Source organism: Panthera tigris, chromosome D1, assembly GCF_018350195.1.
Source record: "Panthera tigris isolate Pti1 chromosome D1, P.tigris_Pti1_mat1.1, whole genome shotgun sequence".
Classification (NCBI taxonomy): domain Eukaryota; kingdom Metazoa; phylum Chordata; class Mammalia; order Carnivora; family Felidae; genus Panthera; species Panthera tigris.
In genome coordinates this window covers 96,696,249-96,707,014 of record NC_056669.1, presented here as the reverse complement: position 1 = coordinate 96,707,014, position 10,766 = coordinate 96,696,249, and the positions used below count along the sequence as shown (strand labels likewise).

The window sequence follows — 10,766 nt, the reverse complement described above, 5'->3', positions numbered from 1 at the left end:
GTCACGTGCCGGCGGGAGGGGGTGCGGGTTGACGTGGAGCTGAGTGCGGGCGCACCAGCCTGCTCCGGGCCGGGCTCCTCCTCTGACGTCCTCGCAGCCGTCCCCCCTCCCCGCCCCCCGCCCCCCCCCCCCCAACCACCTCCGGCGGCGGGAGAGCAGCCGGCGCGCCCCGATCCCAGGAGCGGCCAGGCGGCGGCGGGCGGCGGGCCCGGCCGGGGTAGGTGCGCGGCGGCCGCGGTGGCGGCGGCGGTGGCGGGGACGCGGGCACCATGGTGCTGTCGGTGCCCGTGATCGCGCTGGGCGCCACGCTGGGCACGGCCACCAGCATCCTCGCTCTGTGCGGGGTCACCTGCCTGTGCCGGCACATGCATCCCAAGAAGGGGCTGCAGCGGGAGCGGGACCCGGATCCGGAGAAGGCGAGACCCGGCGTGCTCCGGTCCGCACAACAGGTGAGCGGGGGCGGCGCCTCGGCCTCTCCCGGGCGCGGCGGGGTCTCGGCGGCCGCAGCCGCGGGGGAACGGGTTGGGGAGGGGGGGGCGGGGAGCGGTCGCCTTCTTTGCGCCACCGAGCGTGGCGGGGAGGAGGGCGGAGGACGTGCTGGAGCACCCGGCTAGGGGTCCGGAAGGCTTGGGCGCGGGGGGGAAGGGTCGGGGAGAATAGTTAGGGGAGGCAGGCTGGGTGGGGGCGCGAGAGGAATGGGGAGCCTAGCGCTAAAGGGGAGGGGTGGGGACGGAATGGGAAGGGGACTTGGGTAGGAACAGGGGCCGAGAGGACAGTGGAGCGGCTGGGAGGAAACCGCGGGAGGGGGCTGGAGGGTTAGAAGCGTGCAGAATTGGGGGGGGGGGGAGAAATGGGGACCCGAGAGAGAAGTGTGTGTGTGTGTGGTGGGGGGGGGGGGTGTCCGGTGTAGGAAAAGCACCGGCTTAGCTGAGAAGGGGGAAAGCCACGGGAGAACGAGAGGGGAGGTGGTTGCTGGACCCGTGGGAGTCGGCGGGGGGTGCCTGGGGTCTGGGGAGAGGCTGGTGAATCTGGAGGGGCCCCCTCGCAGCAGCCCTCAGCTCCAGCCAGCCAGCCAGGGGGGCTTTGCTGTGCCCTCCCCTAGGATAGCTCCGATGATGGCCCTGGACCCAGGAGGGCTTTATCCCATGCATTGGCTTGTACACAGAGCCCTTTGGGCAGGAAGTGGGTGGTGTCCCCATTGTACAGTGTGACCCAGGGGGTCTAGGGAAGAGGTTTGGAAGGAGCCCCAGACGGGCTGTGCACTCCAGGAAGCATTCCCCGTGGTGGGGAGTGCAAAATGCCCTCTGGAGAGAACCAGAGAAAGTCCTGCTAGGGTGTTTGAGGAAGGCTGGCCCTGGGTCAGGGGCTTGTCTCGATGACTTCCCAAGGCCCTCTAGATTCTTCATAGAGCTTGGAGGTCTGGGAGAGGCACAAGAATGCTATGATTCCACCTTCCTTCTTACAATCAATTATTCAAAAGCTCTGAGACTCAGCGCTTGCTCGGGGGCCTTGTGTCAGTCACCGGCTAGTGAGAATGGAAGGAAATGGCTGCTGTCCTTGAGGCACTTACAATCCAAGAAAAGTGACATTGACACTGGCAGGAAAGGGAGCCAGCTGGGCATCGAGACATGAGACCCAGAACCATCTGAAGTGGGAGTAGTGGGCTCTCCGCCCACTGGGAGTTGAGGGGGTGGGGGAACCCTCCAGAAGTTGTAGCCGGCTGCCTCTCAAACTTCTCTCCCACCCAGCGTTAGGGGAAGACCATTCTGCCTGTCACAGAGGTGGCTCTTCAGGCGCTGTCCCTCCCCGCCCCCCTCCCCAGAGAAAAGCACTGGAGAAGGACCGGGTGTAAATGACCTTTGGGATCCCTTCCAACTCTGTTTTAGTCATGACCAGTAGCCCATACAATGGCCAAGAACCTGTTAAAGACAACCGTCTCCTTGGCTCAAATCCCCCCCACAGCTTCTCAATGAGCATGGAACAAGTCATAGCAAACCATTACATGACATGTGCTCTGTGTCAGGCACCGTGCTAAGTGCTCTATTCTTAATGCATTGAACAAGTCAATGAAGGACGTATTTGATGATCCCTACTTAAAGATGAGGAAGCTAAGGCTCAGAGAGGCTGAGTGACTTGCCCGTGGCCGCACAGCTAGAGAAGTTTTAGAGCTGGGTGGATTCTAGCCAAGCTGGTCTGCTTCTGGAATCCGTGCTTTTAGCCACTCCACTCCCTCACGTGCTTGACCTGGCAGGTGTCTCCCTCTCCAGGCCAAGGTTCATGCCCTTCTCCCAATCATCTGAAAGCTCACCCTCCCTGGATTTCCGATCCTTCTTAAAGACCCCCCGCCCCCAGCCCCCATGGCCATTTTCCTCTGGCTTTTCACACAGAGCTCCTCCCCATCCCTCAGGCTTCTTTCTGTTTAAAAAATTTTTTTTATTGTTTATTATTTTTGAGAGAGAGAGAAAGCAAGCAGGGAAGGGGCAGAGAGAGAGGGAGACACAGAATCGGAAGCAGGCTCCAGGCTCTGAGCTGTCAGCACAGAGCTCAACGCGGGGCTCGAACTCACAGCCTGTGAGATCATGACCTGAGCCAAAATCAGACACTCAACTGACTGAGCCACCCAGGCGCCCCCAGGCTTCTTTCTGTTTAAATTTCACCTTCTCGGGAGGATTTTATCTCCTGCCACATATAACGGGAGTACCTCCCCCCTATTACCTTCTTCCCTATTGTTCCTTCCAATTCTTTCATAGCTCTTGTTATAACTGGGTGTGATCTTTCATACCCGCTTACTTTTTTTTTTTAATTTTTTTTAACGTTTATTTATTTTTGAGACAGAGAGACACAGAGCATGAACAGGGGAGGGGCAGAGAGAGAGGAGACACAGAATCTGAAACAGGCTCCAGGCTCTGAGCGGTCAGCACAGAGCCCGACGCGGGGCTCGAACTCACGGACCGTGAGATCATGACCTGAGCCGAAGTCGGACGCTTAACCGACCGAGCCACCCAGGCGCCCCAATACCCGCTTACTTGTATGTTATTTATTCCCAGCACCTGCTCAGTGGCTAGAACCGACTAGGTGTCCAGTAAGAAACGGTGGACAAATAAAGGTATCGCCGTGTCCAGCGACTTGGGACTCTCGCTTGAGTCATTTCTGCACATGTGAGTGCATATGCACCGTGCCTTTGTAACCCTGCGCTCGCTCTGTAGGGGCACAGTAAACATTTACTGACACACGAGACCCCTTCCTCCACATTCCCTCATCTGGTTCCCTCGGTGACAAGGATTTGGGCAAGCCGGATGTGGCGCAGGAGGCATCTCACGACATTGGTTTGGCTGCCGTTGTGCTCAGATTCAGCACTGACCCAGATAGAGTAAACAGAGAAAACACGACACAATTGACATTTCAAAATAAGTGAAGGAGGTGGTGTGAGGGGTGACAGGTGACAGCGGGGTGATGAAAGAGGCACACGTTGACAAGGAGGGGCGGAGTTGGGGAAGGCTCTCGGAAGGCGTTCTCTGAAAGGAGGGTGCAGGGCTGGGGAACCGGGCTCCAGACGCCCATACACGGAACCGGATGTCTGTAGGATGCGGAGGGACTGCCCGTGACTCTGTAAGTCACTGGTTGTGGTTGCCGGAAAAGTCTCTTGGACAGTCGGGCCCCGAATGGTTGGATGAAGTTGAAGTTTGTAGTGATTTTAACGTTTATTTATTTTATAGACAGAGAGACACAGAGCATGAACAGGGGAGGAGTAGAGAGAGAGGGAGACACAGAATCTAAAACAGGCTGCAGGCTCTGAGCGGTCAGCCCAGAGCCCAACGCGGGGCTCGAACTCACGGACTGTGAGATCATGACCTGAGCCGAAGTCGGACGCTTAACCGACCGAGCCACCCAGGCGCCCCAAAGTTTGTAGTGATTTTGAGAAGAACTTGGATGTTTCCCCTGGGGGTTCTTAACCTTAGGTTCCCCAGACCTCCCCACGGGGTCTGTGGAGAGACTTTCAGAGGTTCATGGTCTCGGACAGGGCAAAAAGTACATCTTTCTTTTCACTAACCTCGGTGACGGACACGTAGCATCTCCCCTTAGTAGGAATATTGGCAACACTCTACAGGAGTGTCAACGACATCTGTGACTTGGTCCCCGAGGGAAATCACAGGTAGTTTCAAGGCAAGTACACCTGTAGTATCATGTACATTTATCGCCAGGTCTAAATCATGGTGCTTATTAAACCCCCTGCCAGATCCCGTTCGGGAACGAGTGGACAAAGAGGCACCCGTACAGCCGTTTCACGAGCCGGTGTGATTAGACGTTCCTCTGTGGTCCGATGTCTTTTATTTGCACACATTCTGAGGAAGTGTCCACGGGGCCTCTCTGGAGAGCTGAAGGAATCCATGGAACAAAAAAGGCCCCGAATCTCTGCTAAGTGGGAGGAGAGAGAGGGCAGAAACCGTCAGTCATCACCTTTCATGCCTCCAGCTGGCTTCAATTCATAGTTCTTCTTCGCTTTTCCAAAATACACACTCTGGACCCTTTGTCCTGCCTCCTGAGACAATCCCTCCCCTTCCCCCGGGTGCAGTCCTTTGGGGGACGCAGGAGGTTCGGTCTCACTACATTGTCCGCTCGTGGTCTGGCAGGGTCACCCGGGGACCTCCCTCACGGTTGTCAGCCCAGCTTCCGAAGGTTGGTGATTATGCAGTGACCCGGCAGCTTGCGTGAGGAGACAGAGCGGCGAGCAGAACAGGGGTGTGCGTGTGTGTGCGTGTGCACACGTGTGCGTGTGTGTGTGTGTGTGTATGCGTGTGCGTATCTTCCCTTCACGGCTGCTTCAGAATCTACTCAGTGAAAGGTGGCCAGACCCCTTGGTTCCCTCCCCCTGAGTTTCCTCCTCACACTGGTCTGCACAGGCTTTCACTCCCCTTACTTCTGGGTCCTTTCAGAAGAAACCCTGTTTTTGGCTAACCTAAGTAATAAAGAGTGAGCAGGGAGAAGTGCCTTCTACCACAGCTCAGAACCCCTGACACCTGTCACTTAGCAGGAGTTGGGGTCCTGTTTTTAGAAAACTTTGGTTTTAGTGTCTGATTTTGCTCCCTACATGGTGCTTGCCTTGTTGCATTCTTTAAAACAATTTTTTAATGTTTATTTATTTTTGAGAGAGAGAGAGAGAGAGTGAGCATGTGGGGGGGAGGGGCAGAGAGAGAGAGAGGGAGACACAGAGTCCAAAGCAGGCTCCAGGCTCTGAGCTGTCAGCACAGAGCCCGACGTGGGGATTGAACTCGTGAACACAAGGTCATAACGTGAGCTGAAGTCTGACACTTAACTGACTGAGCCACCCAGGCGCCCCACTCCTTTTCTGATTTATGCACTTTTCTTTGTATGGTTACACTCTGGTAAAGTTGTCGTTAAAAGTTTTCATGTTGTCATACACAGTTTGTAAACATCAATTTAGTATCAAGTCACAATTTTCATCACCAGGAGGACTTCCAGGCTGTGAACAAGAGGCATGGCCCTCCTTTTCTTGGGATCCATCAGATACTACCTCCCTGGCCCCGTCTGTTTTCTACTGTTACTCCTGTGGCTGCCTCCTTCTTGGGACTGGGGCCTCGAGACCATCGGTGTGGCCGTGTCACCCGTCCTGCCTTGCCCTCCTCTTCCTTAGACCATTGGAGCAAGTCCTCTCAGATCCCGAATCTAAATTCATAATTATTGAGAGCGAGGATGAACCAGAACCCATATGCTGCGTTCATTAGCTAATAAGTTCATTCATTAAAAGTTAATGAGCACACGCTAGGCCCTGGGATACAGCAAGGAGGAGACGGGTGTCTTCCTGCTCTTCCTGCTAAGTGAGGAGACAGACAACGAAGCCAGCCAGCAAATCGCCATGAATCGTGTTACGCTTCTGTCGTGATAGGCAGGTGCAGGGGCTTGGGAAGCCCTGGGGGAGGGGCACCCCCACCTTCAGCCCAAAGAGCTTTCTCCTGTTCCGGCTCGCTGCCTTGGCAAGGTCTCCCCTGTGCCTTGGTGGTCAGAAGAGGCCCCACGAACTGGTGTGATTCCGGGCCGCTCCACGGTCTGCCCCCCATGCATTCTTACCCTTTTAAAGGATTCGTTTCTCAGCTGATCTCCTGTCTGGCAGACTCTCCAATTCGTGTAAATACACAGACAAAAAACTTAGAAGCATCTCCCTAGAGGAATAAGCACTAAGGATGGCATAACCAACGTTTTGCGGGCTCTTTGGGTGCGTGCCGGGCCGTCTTGAGTCATGTTAATTTTGTCCTCACCGTAGCCCTGTGAAATATGCGTCAGTATTCTTTCCATTTTACAGATGGGAAAAACAACACAGCACTCTGAAGTCACACTTGGTGGCAGAGTTGGGAATCAAATTTAGGAAGCCTGGCCCCTGAGCCCACACTTTTGAGCAGTAGGCTGGAGATTAGCAGAAAAGGGCTAGTCACAGTTATACTTGGGCCACTGTGTTTCCCCAGATATGGCATAAAAGTGTCAAAAACACGCATTTTTTGCAGGTCAGCTTGAGAAACCTTTCCCTGAGCCTTGGGCGGCTTTGTCTCCTCTTACGTCCATCACGCTTCAGGCACTGGGTGCAGCCCAGGGCCCTCCAGAGAGATTTACACAGTAAACATGTTTGGGCTGGTTGCTTAGCAACATGGAAGACAGGATGAATCTTTCATCAAGAAATTAGCATAGATTATTTGAGAGAGATGAGCACACAGCCACAGGAGACACCAGGCCCCTCCTGATACGATGTGGACCCTAGGTCTCTGTCCCCAATCCCTTCCCTGGGGTCAGGTCCCAGACCATCCCATCCCCCTCCCTTCCTCATTTCTCCTCTGCCGGAGCGTATAAATAATTCAGGTGCCCGGCTCTTCTCTTCGCGTTAACTCCAGGAGTGAAGATTGCTGTATCTTTAGACATTTTCAGGTTTTCAGACACTGGCCCCGGTTACCATCGAGTACCTGGGTCGTAAGAAGGGGAATAGACAGGCCATCAGAACCCCATGGAAGAAACACCCAAATGAGAAATCGGAGGGGTGTAAGGCAAAGTCAGAAGGAAGGGGAGGGACCGGTCAGATGGGAAAGCAGCAGAGCCAGAAGGCAAAGAGGAGGCAAGATAAAGGGTGACTGGCCGTCCCAGAGTCGGAGACCGGCAGGAGAAATCCGAATCCCATAGACGATCCACGCTATTTGACCTTCCGGTCTCCCAGGGACCGCTAACAGTTCGTCTCTCACTTCTTCCCCGGTGTTACTGCATTCACTATGTCCACAGCTGATTTCTTGCTAACAAACACTGGGAAGCGTCGCTTTGAGGTGGAGGAGAATAGCTTCACAGGGATAGGTTTTAAGAACAAAGGGATTCTATAGGGACATGTCAGAATCAACATACACTTGCATACAAAGGGCTCTTTGTAGCCAATCTGTTAAGAAATCAAGTCTTAGTAAATTTCTTTTCAAGTTTCTGTCTTTATTTTGAGAGAGGGAAAAAGAGAGGGAGAGAGAGAATCCCAAGCAGGAAATGTGGTGTCAGCACAGACACGGATGTGGGGCTCGATCTCACAAACCGTGAGATCGTGACCTGAGATGAAATCAAGAGTCGGACGCTCAACTGACTGAGCCGCCCAGGCTGTCCGGTGTTTGTAGGTTTCTAAAGGAAAACAGATGAAAAGGGTGGATATATTCCTCCCTCTTGCCTCCACCCTTCTCTCCCTCCCTTGATTATGTTTACTGAGCACATACTATGTGCCAGGTACCGTGCTTGGAGATGGGGATACAGTGGTAGCTGCTCCCTCCTCAACAACACAGTGACCCATTCTTATCCCTCATGAAATTTGTGTTGTGGTAAAGGAGACCAGAGTTAGAAGAAGAGCCCAGATAAATGAAGATGTGGTTGTGGCAAGTGACCTGAAGAGAAAGTTCTAGTGCTAGGAGAGGGTAAGGTGGAACTGACCCAGTCAGGAAGGTCAGGGAAGGCTTTTCTGGAGAGAGTAAGGGCCAAGCTGAGAGCTGGACTAGAAAGGAAGTTAATCAGGGCAATGGGGAGGGAGGTGAGGGGCTCTGGAAGAATGCAGCCGTGCAAAGGTCCTGTGACAGAAACCTTACTTAGTGCTTAGGAGGACCTAGCAAAAGGTCAGGGTGCCCGAAAAGCGAGAGCAAGGTGGGGCCTGATGTACAATGAGGCTGGAGAGTGGCCTGAGGCAAGCAGGGCACTAGAGACCAGGGTTCACCCTTTCATTTATTCATTCGTGTATCAAACAGTGATCAATGCCCATGTGAGGGGCGCTGGTGATAGGAACGTTACAGTCGTTTTCAAAGCTTTTTTTTTTTTTTTAAATAGAGGTGAAATTCACGAACTAGTTTAAAGAGTACAAATCACACTATCAACGTTGTTCTCACCTTCATCCAGCTCTAAAGCATCTTCCTCGCCCCTGAAGAAAACTCTGCACCCATTAAGCAGACACGCTCTCTATTTCTCTCTCTTCTTCAGTCCCTGGCAACCATCAATCTGCTTTCTGTCTTCATGCATTCGCCTATTTGGGACGTCCGACATATTTAGAATTGTTCAAACATGCGACCTTTTGTGTCTGGCTTTTTTCACTTCGTATAATGTGCTCAAGGTTCATCCATGTTGTGACCTGTATCAGAACCTTATTTTTGTGGCTGAATAATGTCCCGTGATACGGATATCCCCAGCTGGTGGACGCCTGGCCCTCTCTGTGTGGAATGGCCATTACAGTGAACCTACAAGGGCACACCTATAAAAACATTTCGTTGCTCATGAGTCTTATGCGAGGAGTGCTGGGTGTGGCAGCCCTTGGCTCCCTTCTTGTACTAGCCTGTTTGCACCTGCTGCCCCACCCTTTAAATACATTGCGTGTGATCACTGTCATGCTCCCCACCCTTTCCCCCCCGCCGGAACTTTAGCCCTTCATGGGTCCCAATCGGCTTCACTCACGTACCTGGGGGGTCCTACAAACCCAGGTCTAATCGAGGTGCTATTTACTATCTTTCAATATCATTTCCTTATGTATTCACGTTATCAGGGCCAGTGCGATTCCAGGAGGAGGGGCCTTGGTCCCCTACTGTGTTAGTTGGCTACACGCACGTGCAAACCTTCCCACCGAGGAGGGTTTCCTGAGTGCTAATTAAGTGAAGGGTGCTTTCATTGATTTATAGTATAGAAAATTCCTGAGAGTTTTTTTTTTTTTGCATGGTGTTTAAGGGTGTTCCAGTGGTATTTTGGGACGTGGATTGAGGTTTTTGGGTGGATTGGGAATGCATTAAAACTTGTCTCATTTAACAGAGTACGAGTGACTGCTCTCCGAAAATGGCTGGCCAGCGTGTTTTCGTGAACAGATTAGAGTCAAATAGCTAGTCGTTGCATACATGAATATGAATATGAATGGATACAAAGGGGAGGAGCAGCCTATGGGAATTTTGCGAAGTTGAATCTCCTTCCGTCTGGCGTAGACGTCAGGGTACTTTGATGTATTTCGTGGGCGCCCCGCTCCCTGCCCCCCATTCATTAAGTCCAAGATGGACTGCTTCTTTGTAAAGAAAACTGAGCAGGACTGGCAGATGGCCAGAGATGTGAGGAGAAATGTTGAATGGCTGCCTGAGTCAGAGGATGGATGGATGGATGGATGGGTGGATGGATGGATGGTCTCCATTCTCTTGGCTAATATCGGAGACAGTTTAAAAACCTTCAGCTGTGAAGCCAATGGGCTAATGCCCACGAAGACTGCCTTTTACTTGAAAAAGCATCATATACCACAGTTTTGGACGTGCTGCTAAAAAAATTATGAAGAGAAACGAGCACGGCTCTTACCTGGCAAGTGGACGGACCCTTTAAGTAGCACCGTGACTTGAGCTGCCCTTTGTTCGACGGCCTCATCGCCAAACACGCGGAAACAGAGAACGGAAAGGAATGAACCTCCGCAGAACCGCTCCATGGTAGACTTGCATTTGATTCTGGATGGCCGCCGGAATTAGCGGGCTTCGTAACGATCCAGGTTTTTGAGATCGCTTGAAAGAGGAAATTGCCTCTTCGGATCAAAATGTTCACTTTATGAGCAAGCTGCTGAGATAGAATAGGCAGCCGATTAGGCATAGACCCCAAACCTGAATGTGAATTCCTCCTCCACCATTTTTTGGGCTCAATGACCTCGACCGTCCTGGTTCCCGCTTTTCTCCTCAACAAGCAGGGATGGTGGTAAGGTTCTCTAAGGTCATATTCAAGACTAAATGAGATGACTTTTGAAAGCACCCGACAGACTCAGCACCTGGAGCTACTCAGGGTATATTTTAAGTATCTCCAAGTCATTTTCTTATTTACCTTTTACGAAAGCAGTGACTTGAGTGTAGGCTTACCATGTAGGAAAGAGAGAGTCCGTTAAAAACATTCCGGATGTGAGACATGAAAAGGCTTCTGTGAGGATGGGAAGGAGAGCACGAACATTCCACTTCTAGGATACTCATTCATTCTAAACATACCTCTGGATCACTCACTATACATAAGGCACTGAGCCCTGGGGACGACCCTGCAGGAACCAGACAGACAACGTCCTTGACCTGTAGCTCGGATTCTAGCAGTAGAGATGTTCATCACACCGGTTGTCTACAGCTGTGTTAGGTGTGCCAAGGGTGGCAGGAGTCTTCCCAAGAAGTGAGAGCTGATTACTGCTCTGATCGTCAAGATTTTTGGACTCCTTTCAGTAAAAAAAATTTTGAGCGTGTACATTATATGTGCATATTTAATTC

The 10,766-nt window shown here is 52.4% G+C and overlaps 1 protein-coding gene across 1 annotated transcript in view; it reads left to right on the top strand.

Annotated features, from left to right (window-relative positions):
* Nucleotides 1-269: 269 nt before the first annotated feature.
* Nucleotides 270-10,766, top strand: part of SYT13 (synaptotagmin 13) — a 40,994-nt gene continuing 30,497 nt past the window's right edge. The window contains exon 1 of the mRNA XM_042958640.1: nt 270-449. Within this exon, the coding sequence (XP_042814574.1) occupies nt 270-449 (180 nt within the window). The remainder of the gene's footprint in view (nt 450-10,766) is intronic.